This window comes from Littorina saxatilis, linkage group LG11 (assembly GCF_037325665.1).
Source record: "Littorina saxatilis isolate snail1 linkage group LG11, US_GU_Lsax_2.0, whole genome shotgun sequence".
Lineage (NCBI taxonomy): Eukaryota > Metazoa > Mollusca > Gastropoda > Littorinimorpha > Littorinidae > Littorina > Littorina saxatilis.
The window spans coordinates 22,745,625-22,763,432 of record NC_090255.1 but is presented as its reverse complement, the minus strand read 5'-3'; the positions used below and the strand labels follow the sequence as shown (position 1 = coordinate 22,763,432).

General features: G+C 40.8%; 1 protein-coding gene across 1 annotated transcript in view; it reads left to right on the top strand.

Moving 5' to 3' along the window:
• LOC138980693 (uncharacterized) overlaps positions 1–17,808 on the top strand; it is a 47,659-nt gene that overhangs the window by 17,466 nt on the left and 12,385 nt on the right. Inside the window, exons 2-3 of the mRNA XM_070353601.1 lie at positions 14,596–14,716; positions 15,528–15,644. Coding sequence (XP_070209702.1) covers positions 14,596–14,716; positions 15,528–15,644 — 238 coding nt within the window. The remainder of the gene's footprint in view (positions 1–14,595; positions 14,717–15,527; positions 15,645–17,808) is intronic.

Genomic DNA, 17,808 nt, shown 5'->3' with positions numbered 1-17,808 from the left:
GTAAAAAGGGAATGTTGATGTCACATTCATATAAAAGAAACAAACGAATTAGATGTCTACCGCGCTCCTCTAGCTCGCCAAAATTCAACGATTTAAAACCACCATGATATTGAAATACAACTTTTTTTTCTAAAAATGGTACCAACTTACCTCTTCACGGCAGTCTTTCCATTTTATCCTCCAAGCACACAGACACACCGAAGTTCAGAAGTTCATCAGAATCCTATTTCACAAGTCAACCTTTCATAAGCGAAGGTCTCAAATTGAAAACAGTCACACATGTTTCGAAAGAGAACTGTTTGAAGAATGGAAGATTTTCAAAGCAACAAGCGCGCACAACCAATGCCAGACTTTTCCCTCTTGGTTCCTTGGCTGGCTCGCTCGCACGAGACGCACGCACAGGAAAACCAAGCGAATGCCGCCGAGCGCGTGCATTGATTGAGCAAGCGCATCACGGAAAAGAGAAGTGAAAATCGATGTTTCCCGAACAGAAGAGCTCTCATCCCGTTCTGCGAAGTTGGTTGTATGATCTGGAGCGTACAGGGCTATCATACGAGCCAGTAGATATAGATAACTTTGCTTGTTTCTTTACTTCCTTGTTGTTGTGTTGTTTCTTGTAGTATTTGTTTGTCTTCATGACTGAGTGGAGCGGGTGCCTGGGATGTGTGAATATTGGCTTGGATTGCCGCGAATGCAAGAAACTCTCAAGGCTGGATATGAGGAGGGGGGGGGTGTTCGGAAGACTCCCCCCTTAAGGCCTTGTCACACTTGACCGGATAGAGCCTCTGAACGTGTAACGGATGACATATTTGTTTATCCGGTGATGTTCGTCAATGTTCGTTTTATGTTCGTTTTATGTCCGTTTTATGTTCGGAACATTCGTTTCATGTCAGGTGATGTGCGGTGTGTCCGCCTGCATCCGTTAGAAAGTTTTATGCATGCACAAAACTTGAAACGGACAGTGACGAACAAGAATATTCGTTGGCTGTCCTGTGCATGTCCGTTCTGTCCTGTATATATCTCATGTCAGTGTTCGTCATTCCCTCGTTTATATGCTGCAGTAGTACGGGGGGGGGGGGGGGATACGTTATCCAGTCCGTAGATGGAACTTGAACGCATACGCCACGCATTAACCGGACCTTAAACGAACACCTAACGGACAAACACGTACAGGATGCCTGCAGGATAAACACCGGACACGACGCCATAGACAAACGAATTGAAAAACGGATAAAACGTACAGAACTGATGAATACAGCATACCTACAGAATACCTGCAGGACAACTACAGGGGGAGGAACTGACTACCGGAAGAACCTGATCATCCCAGGGCATATAAAAAGGTTCTTGGAAGCTTCCAAATCGGATGTCCGTTATGTGTTCGGTTTGTCCGGAATGAATCCTGTGCGCGTTCTGATTGGCCGGTTCATGTTCGTTTGTTGTTCGTCAATCATTCGGAGACACTTGGCTGGTTGAACTGTAGCCGTGCGTTACATGTTCGTTACCGGTACGTTTCAACTGTTCCATGTTCGGTGCAAATACGGCCGTGGTTTGGATTTTTCTACCGGACTGACCACTTTGCCAACGGATAAACAAATATGCCATCCGTTTCACGTTCGGAGGCTCCATCCGGTCAATTGTGACAGGGGCATTAACTAGTGACCAGCGAATGTCCCTTTTATCTCACAAATTCTAAAAATACCCCTTTCTATTTCTAAATTTCAACAGCATCTGCAAGGCAAGCCCTCTCCAAGACGCCTAGCCAGCCCCTGCACCTAGGCCTCATTACGGAAACCTCTCCCTCTAACACACGAGGTCCAGCCCTGACCACAGGCGAAGGTGTCGTCCACTGGACTACTACTATCACAGAAAGACTACAAGGTACGTCACTCACCTTCGAGTCTTCTGTGTTCTTGGAGTCGCTTCCTGGGGAAAAATATTGTTCAAGACGGTTTGCCTCTTCCCACAGTCTGTGTAAGGTCAAATAAATACAGTTGAATGATTGTTTGAACTATATGCACCTTTAGTTTTCAGCTTCCGTTCGCTGCAGGTTGTTTTTAACCATCATTTGGACGAATCTTCGTTTGCGAGCCGCTAATATCCACACGACGTCTAATTATGCATCCGCACCGAATATGCATACCAGCGCTCATTGGTTAATAACAGGATATTCGATGATTATTTTCATTGGTCGACTGAAACGTTTTCCTCATTTTGAATGAAGTGGCAAACGGTTCTTCACTAATACCGAAAGTGAAAACTCCCGTGGGTAGCTTCCTTTTGCCGCACAATATTTACATATGTTTTAGACCAATGAGCGCTGGTATGCATATTCGGTGCGGATGCATAATTAGACGTCGTGTGGATATTAGCGGCTCGCAAACGAAGATTCGTCCAAATGATGGTTAAAAACAACCTGCAGCGAACGGAAGTTGAAAACTAAAGGTGCATATAGTTCAAACAATCTTTCAACTGTATTTATTTGACCTTACACAGACTGTAGGAAGAGGCAAACCGTCTTGAACAATATTTTTCCCCAGGAAGCGACTCCAAGAACACAGAAGACTCGAAGGTGAGTGACGTACCTTGTAGTCTTTCTGTGATAGTAGTAGTCCAGTGGACGACACCTTCGCCTGTGCCCTGACTCTGTCTTTGCCTGCCTGTTTATGTCTGTCAGTTGTGTGTGTGTGTGTTTGTGTGTGTGTGTGTGTGTGTGTGTGTGTGTGTGTTCGTGTCAGTGTGTGTGTGTGTGCGTGCGTGCATGCGTGCGTGCGTGTGTGCATGCGTGCGTGCGTGTGTGTTTGTGTGCGTGCGTGAGTGCGTGCGTGCGTGCGTGCGTGCGTGCGTGTGTGTGTGTGTGTGTGTGTGTGTGTGTTTTGTGGGATGTTGTTGTTTTGTTTGCATGTTTGTTTTTTGTATCTCCATTCAAGCACAAACTACGACAGAATAAGAAGTGCCGAACGTATTGAACAAAAATAACCCTTCCTTTCCTCTTACTTAATAATCATGCTGCTCCGACAAGAATTACAGTTAATGTGAATATTATTTCGTTGTTTCTTACATTTAAAAAAAAAAGGAGGAACGTACTATATAGTTTCTGACACTGTTTCCGACAAGTGTCATTGTTGAGCCGTTTGCAGCTTCCGGATTCAAAACTCGCTTGCAAATTTTTTTTTTTTTTTAATCAGTTTGTTTGTTTTCTGTTTCTTGTTTCCTCGAACTACGTGCAACAATGTCCATCCCACAACCACCGTTTCCTCCTTGTGTTCGCCCAATGAAGACCATGGCCGGCGTGCACGAGAAAGTTCGCAACCGGGTGGGAGCGAGCAGCAGTGTTGGACTATTCGTTGAAATTGAGATTTGTTGTGATTTCAACGAATCTGACCGTCCCCGCGGTTTGTTCTCTCCCGGTTGGGTGGCACCCACTTTCCGTTCGTGCCCCTCACCCCCAGGTCGCTCTGAGGCCGTACAGGCATTTGCACTCAATGCTGCAAAATAATATGAATTCAAGGGAAGCAAGATCTATTTGTGTAAACCCGGAAGCTTGTATTTCTCTTGGTGTTGTCTCTTCTCATCCCAAGAGACATTCAGTTTTCTCACCATCACCCTTCTCCCTTCCCCCTTCCCCCTTCCCCCTCGTCTGTCCCTCCCTTTGCAAGCCTCCCCGGCTACCACACTCACCCCACCCCCACCCCATCCTACCCACACACATATAATAAAATAAAATATTTTTTCTTACACATTCTTGAAGCAGCCGGAATGGCTGCAGAAACACTTTGAGCTGGGCCGACCGTGCCATTTTTGCGAATACGCGCTGCTCATCGGATTAAAGGGAAATAATCTCGATTTTTTTTTCGTGACGTAAAGAAAAAGAGTTCTTCCCCTTAGTTCAGCGTTTGTTGCGCTGACAGTGAACTAACTGATGTCAAGTTGATAATTATTATCCCATGACCTGCCTCTTTGTCTCTGTTACCTGAGAATGTGAATACGCTTCGTATTCCATGGATACCGGAGTGCTTTTCGTTCTTTCTTGTTTTCTTTGTTCTTGGTTTCTGCCATATCTCGGCTACATTTTCCACAGACTCGGACTGACATTGACACATTTAATGTCTTATTTAAATGTTTTCTTTTCAAGGATTCGGTCGACTTATGCTCATCTTTATTCTTAAACCTCTGTATCAAAGTTCAAGAGATCAATCAATAAATAAATAAATATCATATCCCGCATTCTTCCCCCTCCAAACCCACATTAAAGGACAACATTGAAAATTAATACATTAAAGTCGATCGTGTACGTAAATGTATCAACCACCCTTTATTTTCCACCGAAATGTGTCTCGTTTGCATTATTATGTGTGTGTGTGTGTGTGTGTGTGTGTGTGTGTGTGTGTGTGTGTGTGTGTGTGTGTGTATAGTGGTGTGTGTGTGTGTGTGTATGTGGTGTGTGTGGTGTGTGTGTGTGTGTGTGTGTGTGTGTGTGTGTGTGTGTGAAGGTATGAACTGGCAGGTGTGTGTCCGCCCAGCAGTAGCGGAACAACAGCAATCAATCTGTTTAGCATCATTTGTGTCCCCTATTTGAGAGACAGGTAACACACACACACACACACACACACACGTGCGCGCGCGCACGCACCCACACACACACACACACACACACACACATACACACACAATAACACACGCACACACCCACACACGAACATCCCCTACACACACACACATGTCGTGCAAGGTTTGACTAGGTTTTTAATTGACTTTAGGCCCTTTAGGACTTTAAATCGTAATGTTAATACTATAGTCAAACTCTCTCGTCACATTCAGCTTCTCAAAGCACTGGAGGTGACCTTAGGTTTGCTCGACAAAGTTCATTGTTAATACACAGATCACAGATGAACGTTTCTTTCTCTCCGAAAAGGGCCTGTACACTATCCAATTCTGTATTACTTTCCTCTTCCTCGCTAACAATATTTTGCTTGAAACGCCCAGAAGAACGCAAGAAATAAAGCTGTGATTTGACGAACAAGGTAAAAAAAAAAAATTTAAAAAAAACCACTTGAACTGTGATTTAGTCAATATTGAAAATTATAACAAGAGCGCGTGTGGGGATCGGGAACTCAGTCTGAATTTTCTTTGAAGCTCCTAATTCTTGCTTGTTGACCAGCATTGCATTACTCTTTCACGGTTCACACCTTTAGTTTCTTCTGGGACGGACTCATCTGCCAGAAAGCTAGCTTTTTAAAATACCAGAATTCTGGCTTCACGCCACGAGCACATGACACTGGGTGGGGGTGAGTAGGGGATGAGGGTGGGGGAAGGGCGATCCTCCTGCCTTTATAGCAGTGTTTTAAGGCCGGAACAAATCTCCTTTACGCTTATCTAAAAACAAAGAGACTGCCAACGTTTCAAAATTCAGAATCAAAATACAAGAAAGGTATTGTTGTCGTCGTATAATCATTGCCTCGCTTGTGGATTATCCCCAAGCGGTTGCACCTTTTGCAAGCAAAGTCTTTTTTTTTTTTTAATTACATTTAGTCAAGTTTTGACTAAATGTTTTAACGTAGAGGGGGGAATCGAGACGAGGGTCGTGGTGTATGTGCGTGCGTGTGTGTGTGTCTGTCTGTCTGTGTGTGTGTGTAGAGCGATTCAGACTAAACTACTGGACCGATCTTTATGAAATTTGACATGAGAGTTCCTGGGTATGAAATCCCCGAACGTTTTTTTTGTTTTATTTGATAAATGTCTTTGATGACGTCATATCCGGCTTTTCCTGAAAGTTGAGGCGGCACTTTCACGCCCTCATTTTTCAACCAAATTGGTTGAAATTTTGGTCAACGGTAATCTTCGACGAAGCCCGGACTTCGGTATTGCATTTCAGCTTGGTGGCTTAAAAATTAATTAATGACTTTGGTCATTACAAATCTGAAAATTGTAAAAAAAAATAAAAATTTATAAAACGATCCAAATTTACGTTCATCTTATTCTCCATCATTTTCTGATTCCAAAAACATATAAATATGTTATATTTGGATTAAAAACAAGCTCTGAAAATTAAATATATAAAAATTATTATCAAAATTAAATTGTCGAAATCAATTTAAAAACACTTTTCATCTTATTCCTTGTCGGTTCCTGATTCCAAAAACATATAGATAATATGTTTGGATTAAAAACACGCTCAGAAAGTTAAAACAAAGAGAGGTACAGAAAAGCGTGCTATCCTTCTTAGCGCAACTACTACCCCGCTCTTCTTGTCAATTTCACTGCCTTTGCCATGAGCGGTGGACTGACGATGCTACGAGTATACGGTCTTGCTGAAAAATGGCATTGCGTTCAGTTTCATTCCGCTGTGAGTTCGACAGCTACTTGACTAAATGTTGTATTTTCGCCTTACGCGACTTGTTAATATTTGTTTGTCTCTACACTTAAAAGACCGCGAGGTCCTGTCAAGCATGGTATTCTCAATAAGTGGCTAATGTGTTGTTGTAACTTTATTGTTACGTTATTTTGTAAGAATTGACATGTATTTAATGTTTACAAAGTATGTCTTTATTCATAGTTCGTGTGTTAAGCGCGGAGAGCATAGATTACTGTAGTTCGCGCTATATAAGCTGTCATTATTAATATTATTGTAGCATAAAAAGATTTCCAAAATACTATAAGATGTTTGATGGGTTGTTGACAGACCTGCTTTTTCAAGTGTCGGTCCGAGGGGGAGCATATCGTCTTTTGTTTCATATTTATTGACCAAGGCCGAAGGCCGCGGTCAATAAATATGAAACAAAAGTCGATATGACATCGGCGCAGCGATATATGGTGAATTCAGTTGAAAGAGTGAGAGAGAATGGAGCTCTGTTTTTCGTTTTATTGACAGTGCGCGTTGTATTTCGCAACGCTGCACAACGCGCCGCGCGCTGTGAATCCACTTCGTACAAAGACATCTGAGGAGGGGAGGTCACTACCGGCGTTACCGCGTTGTTTCCTGTGTAGCGAATCGACGCATCTTTAGTGTACACGACAGTAACTTTACAAGAAAAATGTTCATTCAAAATGAACAGCGTCGATGCAATGTCCACCAAAGATTTATTTTGGGAAGTGTTAAAGGTTAGGGTCAAAAGTTAATGAATTGCATGTTGTGCTGGATATATAAATTGTTTATTTCAGTCAATGCTTGATTCATAAGTACATTTTTCAGCATGGTGCATCTACAGGAGGGTGCTCCAACAATGATGCATAGTGCCAACATTTAGCGCAAACTTTTCACAACAGTGCATTATTACCACAAAGCGCATACAGCGATTATATAGTAGCAAGTTGCACTAAACATTTGAACAAAATGCATTTTGTTCAAATGTTAACAGCACAGCACCAAGTTTTGCATAAGTGCACAACAGCACTGACCATTTCACAAAAGTGCATTACAGCTGTGACAATTTTACAAAAGTGCATTGACCATTTCAGGCAGATGGCTAACATGCAGATTTCGCTTTTGTCTGTCTTTCTTTGAAAAGTAGGCATGTTCAAGATCGATGAAGTCATGAGCAATTGGGTTAGATGACAGAAAAGATTCAAAAACGTCAGATTCAGTTAGATGACAGAAAAGATTCAAAAACGTCAGATTCAGTGTTTTGGGCACTGTTGAACAGGAACATTCTCTCCTGTTCAACAAATGTGGGTTCAATTCAAAAGCAACATTGTCACAGATAGGCTAGTGTTACATTTCTGTAAAGTTTTAAAAACATCTTCCATGTTTTGGTTACTGTTGAACAGAGGCATATTTTCCTGTTCAAAAAAGTCTGACACAAATTGTCGTAGTTGTGGGTTAAGGTTCGATCTATACTGTCCTTCAAACGAGTCGTAGAACCGTCATTGTCACAGATAGTGTTACATTTCTGTTTTACATTCAAACGAGTCGTAGAAGTAGTAGTACATTTGCGTTTGGTTGTTTTTGAGTCACTTGAGAAAAAGTGACTCTATGTAATCGGTCAGTGTTAGTCTGTCCGGCCGGCCGTCCGGCCGGCCGTCCGTAGACACCACCTTAACGTTGGACTTTTCTCGGAAACTATCAAAGCGATCGGGCTCATATTTTGTTTAGTCGTGACCTCCAATGACCTCTACACTTTAACGATGGTTTCGTTGACCTTTGACCTTTTTCAAGGTCACAGGTCAGCGTCAAAGGAAAAATTAGACATTTTATATCTTTGACAAAGTTCATCGGATGTGATTGAAACTTTGTAGGATTATTCTTTACATCAAAGTATTTACATCTGTAGCCTTTTACGAACGTTATCAGAAAAACAAGGGAGATAACTAGCCTTTTCTGTTCGGCAACACACAACTTAACGTTGGGCTTTTCTCGGAAACTATAAAAGTGACCGGGCTCAAATTTTATGTGAACGTGACTCATTGTGTTGTGAATAGCAATTTCTTCCTGTCCATCTGATGCCTCATATAATATTCAGAACTGCGAAAGTGACTCGATCGAGCGTTTGCTCTTCTTGTTCCTTTTAGATTCCTGTCACTCATACTAGCAGTATTGATTGAGGTACATAAATCTGTTGATATACAGGGATGACTTGTTTGTAATGAATCCTTGTTTCCTCCACATTGAGTTTGCATTGCAGTTGGACAGAAATGAACAGGTGTTAATTGATAAACACATTGATAATGGCTTTTGAGAAAATCAATCAATTCTGCAAAGGAATTAACTTGATGACATCAAAACTGCAGCGCCATTTGAAGAATGGTTACCATTTCTGTTTCTTTGATGGGAATCAAACAAATAAAAACATTGACTATCCAAGTTACCATGAATGGCAATAGTTGACTCCTGAAAAGTAGCAAGGATATAATTTGAGACGATAAACGCCTGATGCAATCCCTCCTCAAGGTCAGTCAACTCAAAACCTTCATCATTCGCAACATCAGTAGGCAACACAGCGGGATTCGTATGTCCAGAAATCATGTCGAAAAAATATTACATTTCAAAAGCATGTCCAACCACAGTTGTTGGCAAGTGTTCGTGTCCGAAGTAGCCTTCAGTGTGTGTATATGTATTCATGTGACAGAGAACGTGACCTCATTGTTCAATCCTCTCTCTCTCTCAAGTTTTGACTAAATATTTTAACATCGAGGGGGAATCGAAACGAGGGTCGTGGTGTATGTGTGTGTGTGTGTGCGTGCGTGCGTGCGTGTAGAGCGATTCAGACCAAACTACTGGGCCGATCTTTATGAAATTTTACATGAGAGTTCCTGGGATTGATATCCCCGAACGTTTTTTTCCTTTTTTCGATAAATGTCTTTGATGACGTCATATCCGGCTTTTCGTGAAAGTTGAGGCGGCACTGTCACGCCCTCATTTTTCAACCAAATTGGTTGAAATTTTGGTCAAGTAATCTTCGACGAAGCCCGGGGTTCGGTATTGCATTTCAGCTTGGTGGCTTAAAAATTAATTAATGACTTTGGTCATTAAAAATCGGAAAATTGTAAAAAAAAATAAAAATTTCTAAAACGATCCAAATTTACGTTTATCTTATTCTCCATCATTTGCTGATTCCAAAAACATATAAATATGTTATATTCGGATTAAAAACAAGCTCTGAAAATTAAATATATAAAAATTATTATCAAAATTAAATTGTCGAAATCAATTTAAAAACACTTTCATCTTATTCCTTGTCGGTTCCTGATTCCAAAAACATATAGATATGATATGTTTGGATTAAAAACACGCTCAGAAAGTTAAAACAAAGAGAGGTACAGAAAAGCGTGCTATCCTTCTTAGCGCAACTACTACCCCGCTCTTCTTGTCAATTTCACTGCCTTTGCCATGAGCGGTGGCCTGACGATGCTACGAGTAAAATGGCATTGCGTTTCATTCTGTGAGTTCGACAGCTACTTGACTAAATATTGTATTTTCGCCTTACGCGACTTGTTTTCTTTACCTTTGTTTATTGTGTTTTCGATATTTGTGTTTATTTTTTGCTTGACTCATCTGTTTTATTTTAATGTTTGCTATCCACATCGTGTGATAAATGTTTCTTCTCAGTCTCCGAGTCAGTTTAGTTTCTGCACGCCGCTTTGGTACTCCTTGTTTTTCTTTCTGGTGTTTTGTGCGCGACTGATTTGCGGATTTATTTTTATTCCTTTCATATATATGCAGTTGAAGTGTTGTGGGTGTTATTGTCTGTATATGCTATGTTGCGTCTGTGTATGCCTACAAGAATTTTGGGTGTAATGTGCCTGTGGTCTGCTCGCAGTCGAGCACAGAAAACATGGCGGCGCCCTGCAGGCAAATTCGTGGAAAGTCTTCCCGACCGCAGATACCAGCGTCGTCCGCGACGCTGGAATAAAACGACAGTCATTGAATCTTTGAGTGATCACACACACACTTGTGTGAAGCAACATCATGTAAGGTAAACGACACGCCTAAAAGAAGGTATCAATCCGTGAAAAGCCGCCTGGTGGAAGTGGAACGCCGCTTTGCGAGTCCCGGACCGAGCAACTTGAATTCTCACTTCGGGTAGTCTAGTCTTGCTCGAGTTCAAATTCAAGTTACTCCAGCAATAGTGTCGGGCGCTGCATGGTTGGACAATCTACGAGGAGTTTATGGAGCCCCCCAGGCTGTACAACCGGTGTAACCATCTTATCATTCGGCTGAACGCATCTTTCGTCTTCGAATAGCGAATTATATCTTCTTTTTGAGTGTCAGTGAGGTGAGATGAAGCTTATGGAGGCTGAACGGCTACCAGTAAGTTCGTCACACGGTAGATTCGTCACGGGTGACAAAGTTACCGGCAGGGCCGGTTGGCGGGTGTTAATGCTTAGAGCTTATGCTTTCAGATGTTTGATTTGTGGGAGAGATTCAAGATTCACATTTTTAATGACAAAAAGCTAGAGGGGGGAGAGAGAGGGAGAGAGAGTGTGTGTGTGTGTGTGAGAAAGAGAGAGAGAGAGAGAGAGAGAGAGAGAGAGAGAGAGAGATGAATCTCAAACAAAATCCAAATGTCCACACCTAAACAACTTTATTTTCAAATCAGGTACCATCAATTCTGACGTATAGAAGTGAAGCATACAAAACATACGTGTCATTCAACTGAAGCACACTTTCTTACTAACAGTTCACAAATATTTTATAATTATACTGCTAAAGTCAAAATCCATGTAATTGCCATAACAACAGCAGGGAAAACTGCAAAGACAGATAGAGAACACAAACGAATCTAGAACTAGAAGACAAAAGCATGCCAAGCTCACATTTCCAGCAGTTGTAGTTTTTTAAACAAGAAAATGTATCTTCAAGAAAGGAAGCAATGAATTGGGTAGGAATCTAACTGGTCAAATATTCTCAATATGAGACACTGTATCATCAAATTTTGACTGTTGATCATAATATATCATGTAATTGAACAGGTCAAAGTCGATAACGTGGACATCCGGAGGCAAAGGGAGAGGTTCTGGCGGTATAAGTTGCGTACCAACTATCCTGAGGGCCTGAATGTGTTTGACTGAAATGTTTAAGCCTACTCGGGATAGGTGTTGCGTGATTTATATCGCTTAGGGCTTACCTGTGCCTTTGGATGTCTACCTTTCCTTTTTTGGAAGTGCTTAAGGGATCGCTGAAAATGCAGTTTGTTTCCTATGTGTGTGTGTGTGTGTGTGTGTGAGACAGAGAGAGAGAGAGAGAGAGAGAGAGAGAGAGAACGAAACTTATGACGTTTGGCTGTGACGTTTTACATGACGATTTTTTCTTTTGTAATCAAGAATTTTACGTCATTGTTTGCTTACATTCATTTCACTGAAGAAGGGCGTGGCCCGAAAGTCTTTGGAACTTGGTGTTTACTGTGGGTTTTTTCTAATTAATAATATATCACGTAAAGTCACACTATTAGTACTGTGGCAAAGTTACTGTGGCGAAGTTACCGGGGACCGGTGATGAATCTACCGTGTGACGAACTTACTGGTATCCGGCTGAACTGTTGATGCTAAGATGTGCACTTTCGTCCATGTTACTCTCGTATGAACACTCCACAAGGAATATCCACCCTCATTTCCAAAGTACTGATGATCAACCTTAGGTACTGTACACTATTGTGGGGTCAAATTTATTCAAAAATATGTTTTACCTACAGAGAGAAAATGAAAGTTTTACGCCCTCACGGCAAAGCCATTAGGGGCATGTTAGACGGGGAAAACCCGGCTTTGTATGAAAATAAAAAATAAAAATGCAGGGGGGGGGGGGGGGGGATGTAGACAGCTGGTTGCCGGCTGCTAGAGGAGACCTGAAGTGGGCTAGGGACCGGGTTGGGTCGTCTTGGGTCAGTACTGAAATGGTTACTTTTTTGGCTGTTGGCCGAACGGACACCCGGGCTTCATATTTTTGCATGCATGTATTCGTGTTTCCAAGGCCTGAGGCTTTCGCTGTGACCCTGGGATCTTTATCGTGCGCATGCGTTTTACCTACAGTGGAACCCCCCTTTTAAGACCTCCAACAATTTGAGAAAATCTGGTCTAAAAAGGAGGAAGTCTTAACGTTAGAGTAAATTTACAGAGGTTATGAACAACATGCATGCAAATAGACTGAGAAAACAGGGTCTTTATTTTATAAGAGAGGAAGTCTTAAATTGGGGGGGGGGGGGGCATAACAGGGGGGTTACACTTTAACACATTTGCCTTATTGCTTCCATTGTCATTCAAGGGACGTAACCACTCTGTCAAAATGTTAGGACCCATGTCGTCATCGGCACTGTATGGGAAATTATGAGAGGGGGGGGGGGGGTGGGCATGTTTCTTTATCTAAATCCATTCAGATTCTCCGCCTTTCTCGCCGAAGCATGTTTGCTTGGGTGAATGCCGCACATGAATTCAGGATTTCCAAAAGATTCACCACCATTTTGGAAGGGGAAGTGAAGCTAGGGTTATTCAAATCGGGTAAAGGCAGTCACTAGGTTGGCGCGAGATTGAGTGGTATCGTACTTTCCTACTGGAAATCCACCCGGGTGTATTTCTTAGGCAAAAAAAAAAAAATAGTCTGTTTACGGTATCCCGACCGACCCTATTTTTTTCGCGCGACCCTAGACTTTTTTTTGGCATTTGGGGAAGAAAAAAAAATAATAATAAAATTTTTTTTTTTTAAAAAGTAACTTAAAATATGGTTTTTTGAAAAGAAAAAAAAAATTCTGACCTACCGACCCTATTTTTTTGGTTTATGTTACCGTAAACAGACTTTTTTTTTTTGCCTATATATACAGGGAAAATGCTGAGAGGGAATGCACCCACTTTTGGTCGACATAGACCCCTTCAGCGTTACTTTGGCAAGGAAGCATCAGTTCAGTCTGTGGTATATATATATTCAAATGCGAAAGCTGGGCCCAGGAAAAGGAATTGAATCATTAATTTGTGTAACGATATCAGGTTTACCTAAAATCAGCTTTGGCATTCGATAGATCTCTCTGAGACTGAAACGTTGTTTTCTGGTCAAATTAAAGAGATAAAAATATCATCGATATGTTCTAGTGAAACAAAAATGAGGCTCCTGTGCGCATCAAAGCTGTTTAATTTACTTTAAATGGTGTAAAGAAATCTAACGCTCATAATTTGTTGTCTGGTATACATGTACCGGGCCTGTCAAACTTTGTACAGGCTTGTTACTTTCTTGAAGTTACTCGGCTGGTTGGCGGCGCGCGATGATTTTGCCATCCCTGGACATGCAAAATGCGGTTTAACAGGAGGACTTTCTCATTACTTTGACTTTGAAAACTAAAGAAAAGGATAGAAAGATATCATATTTTTCTTCTTCTCCTTAATTTTCTTGAGGACATCCCTGTACAGGACAACTATCCTCATTTGGTTGGTGCTCCAAATTTCCCTCGAGTGAAAGATAAAGTGGATAGTGTTCCTGTGCCTGTGGGAAATAATAACATGGGTGGGTTGGTAGCCAAGCTTGCTTTATTCCCCCCTCTGCTTCTTTCTCTCTGTAAACTTGTAGGGCTAGCTATTTTTCGGTAACTTAAATTACCCAGCAACCAAAATCACTTACAGAACAACAGGCCTGAACCTTTGATAGCATACAGGTTTAAGAGCTAGACTTTTTTGGATCTACTTATGCGATTGAAAAGTTCCGAACGCTCTAATGTACGAAATATACATTTCTGAAGCAAACAATACAAACATACCGCATTTAATTTAACAACTACAGGCTTGAACACATGGAGCTCCATTCTGCTTAATCTCGCATTTTTCATGATCCGCTAACTTCCACTATTATTTTTAATAATCACTGAGACTCGGCATTTGCTGCCCTACATGTCATGCCTGGCATCCAATTTCAGTCCCTGTGCTGAGAGGCTGGCCTACCACACAGTGCTACCTAGCGCAGCAACCGGGCCCGACGAAAACAATACCAACAGGACGAAGGATACAGAGCAAGAGCAATAGAATCTATCTATATCACTGCTGAAGAGTGGGGTGGGGGGGGAGGGGGGGTCTATTACAGAGCAATGCCTCACATGACTAAGTTCAGTAAAATTGGCAATAATCAATGCAAACATAATTATATGTGCCTTGAATAAATAATGAGATATGTTGTATGTCCACCAGGTGAAGCCACCTAACATCAGGATGAAGAGGAAGCAGCTGTGGACTGTGGTAGTGAAGATGGAGCACCATGCTGTTGAAGAATCATCACCAGCCTGTAGTGTGATGGAGACAACTCCAAGCGGTGAGTGTGTAATGTGATATTGTGTGTGTGAAAGATGGAGAGTGGTGAGTGTGTAACATGATATTGTGTGTGTGAAAGATGGAGAACCATGTTGTCGAAGAGTCATAAGCCTGTAGTGTGATGGAGACAACTCCAAGCGGTGAGTGTGTAACGTGATATTGTGTGTGTGAAAGATGGAGCACCGTGTTGTTGAAGAGTCATCAGCCTGTAGTGTGATGGAAGGTTGTGTACGTAAGGGTGAAAACTGATGAAACCCTGCAGTGTTTTTTTCTGAAAATGCGCTTTAACGGAACGTGTTGTGTAATTATCTAAGCATGTGTATAATTATGTTGTCATAATTCACTTTTACCTTTTTTAGCTGTTCAAAAATCTTCAAATACCAAGGCTCGGAAACTAAAATGATACCCCATGGGAAATAATTTCTTGAGAAGCCAGTGGTTCCATTTTCAAAATTAATTCATCATCAAATGTCCACTTTGCACAGGGAATACCCAGGCTGTTCATTTCTGGTATGTGACCAAGTGGAGAGATTGTCTTATTCCATGCGGAGGCCTGGCCACATCTGAGATTGTGTTCCAAACTGTTTTGAGATATGTTTACACAAGAAGGAATGTGCCGCTAAGTGTCATCTCTTTCTGTCTTTCGTGAACATATCTTCTTCTCTTTCAGGAAGAGAATCATTCTGTCTTTTTAGAGTTAATAATTTTTATCTTTTAGGAATGTTCTCTTTCATACGTTCAGAAAAGGTCTGTAAACATGTTTTCACGATGAAGGGAAGACTTCAAACAGATTTATGAATTTTCTGTTTTAGCACCAGCAGGTGAAGATTTCAAGACAGAGAAAGCGGTGTGCGTCCAGATGGAGCGTCCAACAGAAATACCAACATCGTCCAGTACTTACAGTATGGTGATGGAGACAACTCCAAGCAGTGAGTGTGTAACGTGATGTTGTGTGTGTGTGAACAGTGATGACTGATCATGTACATTCAGTTATTGATTACTTGATACGGATTTTAGATGTGAAAAATATATTTACAGCAGTAAGCTAGGTTTTCAAGAGAACGACTGTTTTATGACTTTTGACACGTAAAATATTTTGGTATGTTAAAAAAGAAGGGCCATAAAGTTTCTTTTCTACCCCTAAACTATGAGTTTCTTTTCTACCCCTAAACTATGAGTTTCTTTTCTACCCCTAAACTATGAGTTACAAGGACAATGTTTCTTTTCTACCCCTAAACTATGAGTTTCTTTTCTACCCCTAAACTATGAGTTTCTTTTCTACCCCTAAACTATGAGTTACAAGGACAATGTTTCTTTTCTACCCCTAAAATATGAGTTACAAGGACAATGTTTCTTTTCTACCCCTAAAATATGAGTTACAAGGACAATGTTTCTTTTCTACCCCTAAAATATGAGTTACAAGGACAATGTTTCTTTTCTACCCTTAAACTATGAGTTAAAAGGACAATGTTTTTTTTCTACCCTTAAACTATGAGTTAAAAGGACAATGTTTCTTTTCTACCCTTAAACTATGAGTTACAAGGACAATGTTTCTTTTCTACCCCTAAAATATGAGTTACAAGGACAATGTTTCTTTTCTACCCCTAAAATATGAGTTAAAAGGACAATGTTTCTTTTCTACCCTTAAACAATGAGTTTCTTGTCTACCCATAAACTATGAGTTTCTTTTCTACCCCTAAACTATGAGTTAAAAGGACAATGTTTCTTTTCTACCCCTAAACTATGAGTTAAAAGGACAATGTTTCTTTTCTACCCTTAAACTATGAGTTAAAAGGACAATGTTTCTTTTCTACCCTTAAACTATGAGTTACAAGGACAATGTTTCTTTTCTACCCCTAAACTATGAGTTAAAAGGACAATGTTTTTTTCTACCCTTAAACTATGAGTTAAAATGACAGTGTTTCTTTTCTACCCCTAAACTATGAGTTAAAAGGACAATGTTTTTTTCTACCCTTAAACTATGAGTTACAAGGACAATGTTTCTTTTCTACCCCTAAACTATGAGTTAAAAGGACAATGTTTCTTTTCTACCCTTAAACTATGAGTTAAAAGGACAATGTTTTTTTTCTACCCTTAAACTATGAGTTAAAAGGACAATGTTTCTTTTCTACCCTTAAACTATGAGTTAAAAGGACAATGTTTCTTTTCTACCCCTAAACTATGAGTTAAAAGGACAATGTTTCTTTTCTACCCTTAAACTATGAGTTAAAAGGACAATGTTTTTTTTCTACCCTTAAACTATGAGTTAAAAGGACAATGTTTCTTTTCTACCCTTAAACTATGAGTTAAAAGGACAATGTTTCTTTTCTACCCTTAAACTATGAGTTAAAAGGACAATGCTTCTCGCATATCCTTGCTCAGGTCTCTTTGGGCTTAAAGTCATGTAGAAAATTATCTGGTTTCATTGACTTTCTTTGCACAGAGTTGAACACTGCAATTTTTCAAAAAAATTCAGTCATGCGAATTGTGTCCAAAAGTGTCCACCACAAAAATAAATGGGGGAGGCAAAAAAACTGATTTTAATGATAAACTCGGAGCTCAGATGACACCAAATGGGGTTGGGTTCTTTGGAGACCCGGACCCCCCTATTGAAAGCGCCTTTGCTTCGCGCCAGTAACTTGATGCAAAGCGTCTTCGATTGCTATTACTTCAAACTTTTCAGCCTTTTTTACGTTTTTCAATTCCCATGCCTAATATTTAATTTTATCATTGTCCTTGTGGTAGGTTAGCTTAAAAAGTAAGTGAGGCGGACATAGCCAATCACAACTCAGCAAAATGAATCAGCTAAGGTCTTCTTCTTCTTCTGCGTTCGATGATCAGCAAAGGTCAAAAGCTACCTGCCCAGACAGCAACATCAGTTTTGATTTAGCTTTCTTGTACAGTAGAACTCCCCCTTAGCGACCCCCCTGTTTACGACCACCCCCTTTTTACGACCGATTTTGCTACCACAGATGCATTCTACTATATAAGGCCAAAAAAAAAATTGTCTGTTTAGGGTAACCCGACCGACCCTATCGATTTGGCGCCGACCCAAAAACTTTTTTTTGATTTCAAAAAAAAAAAAAAAAAAAA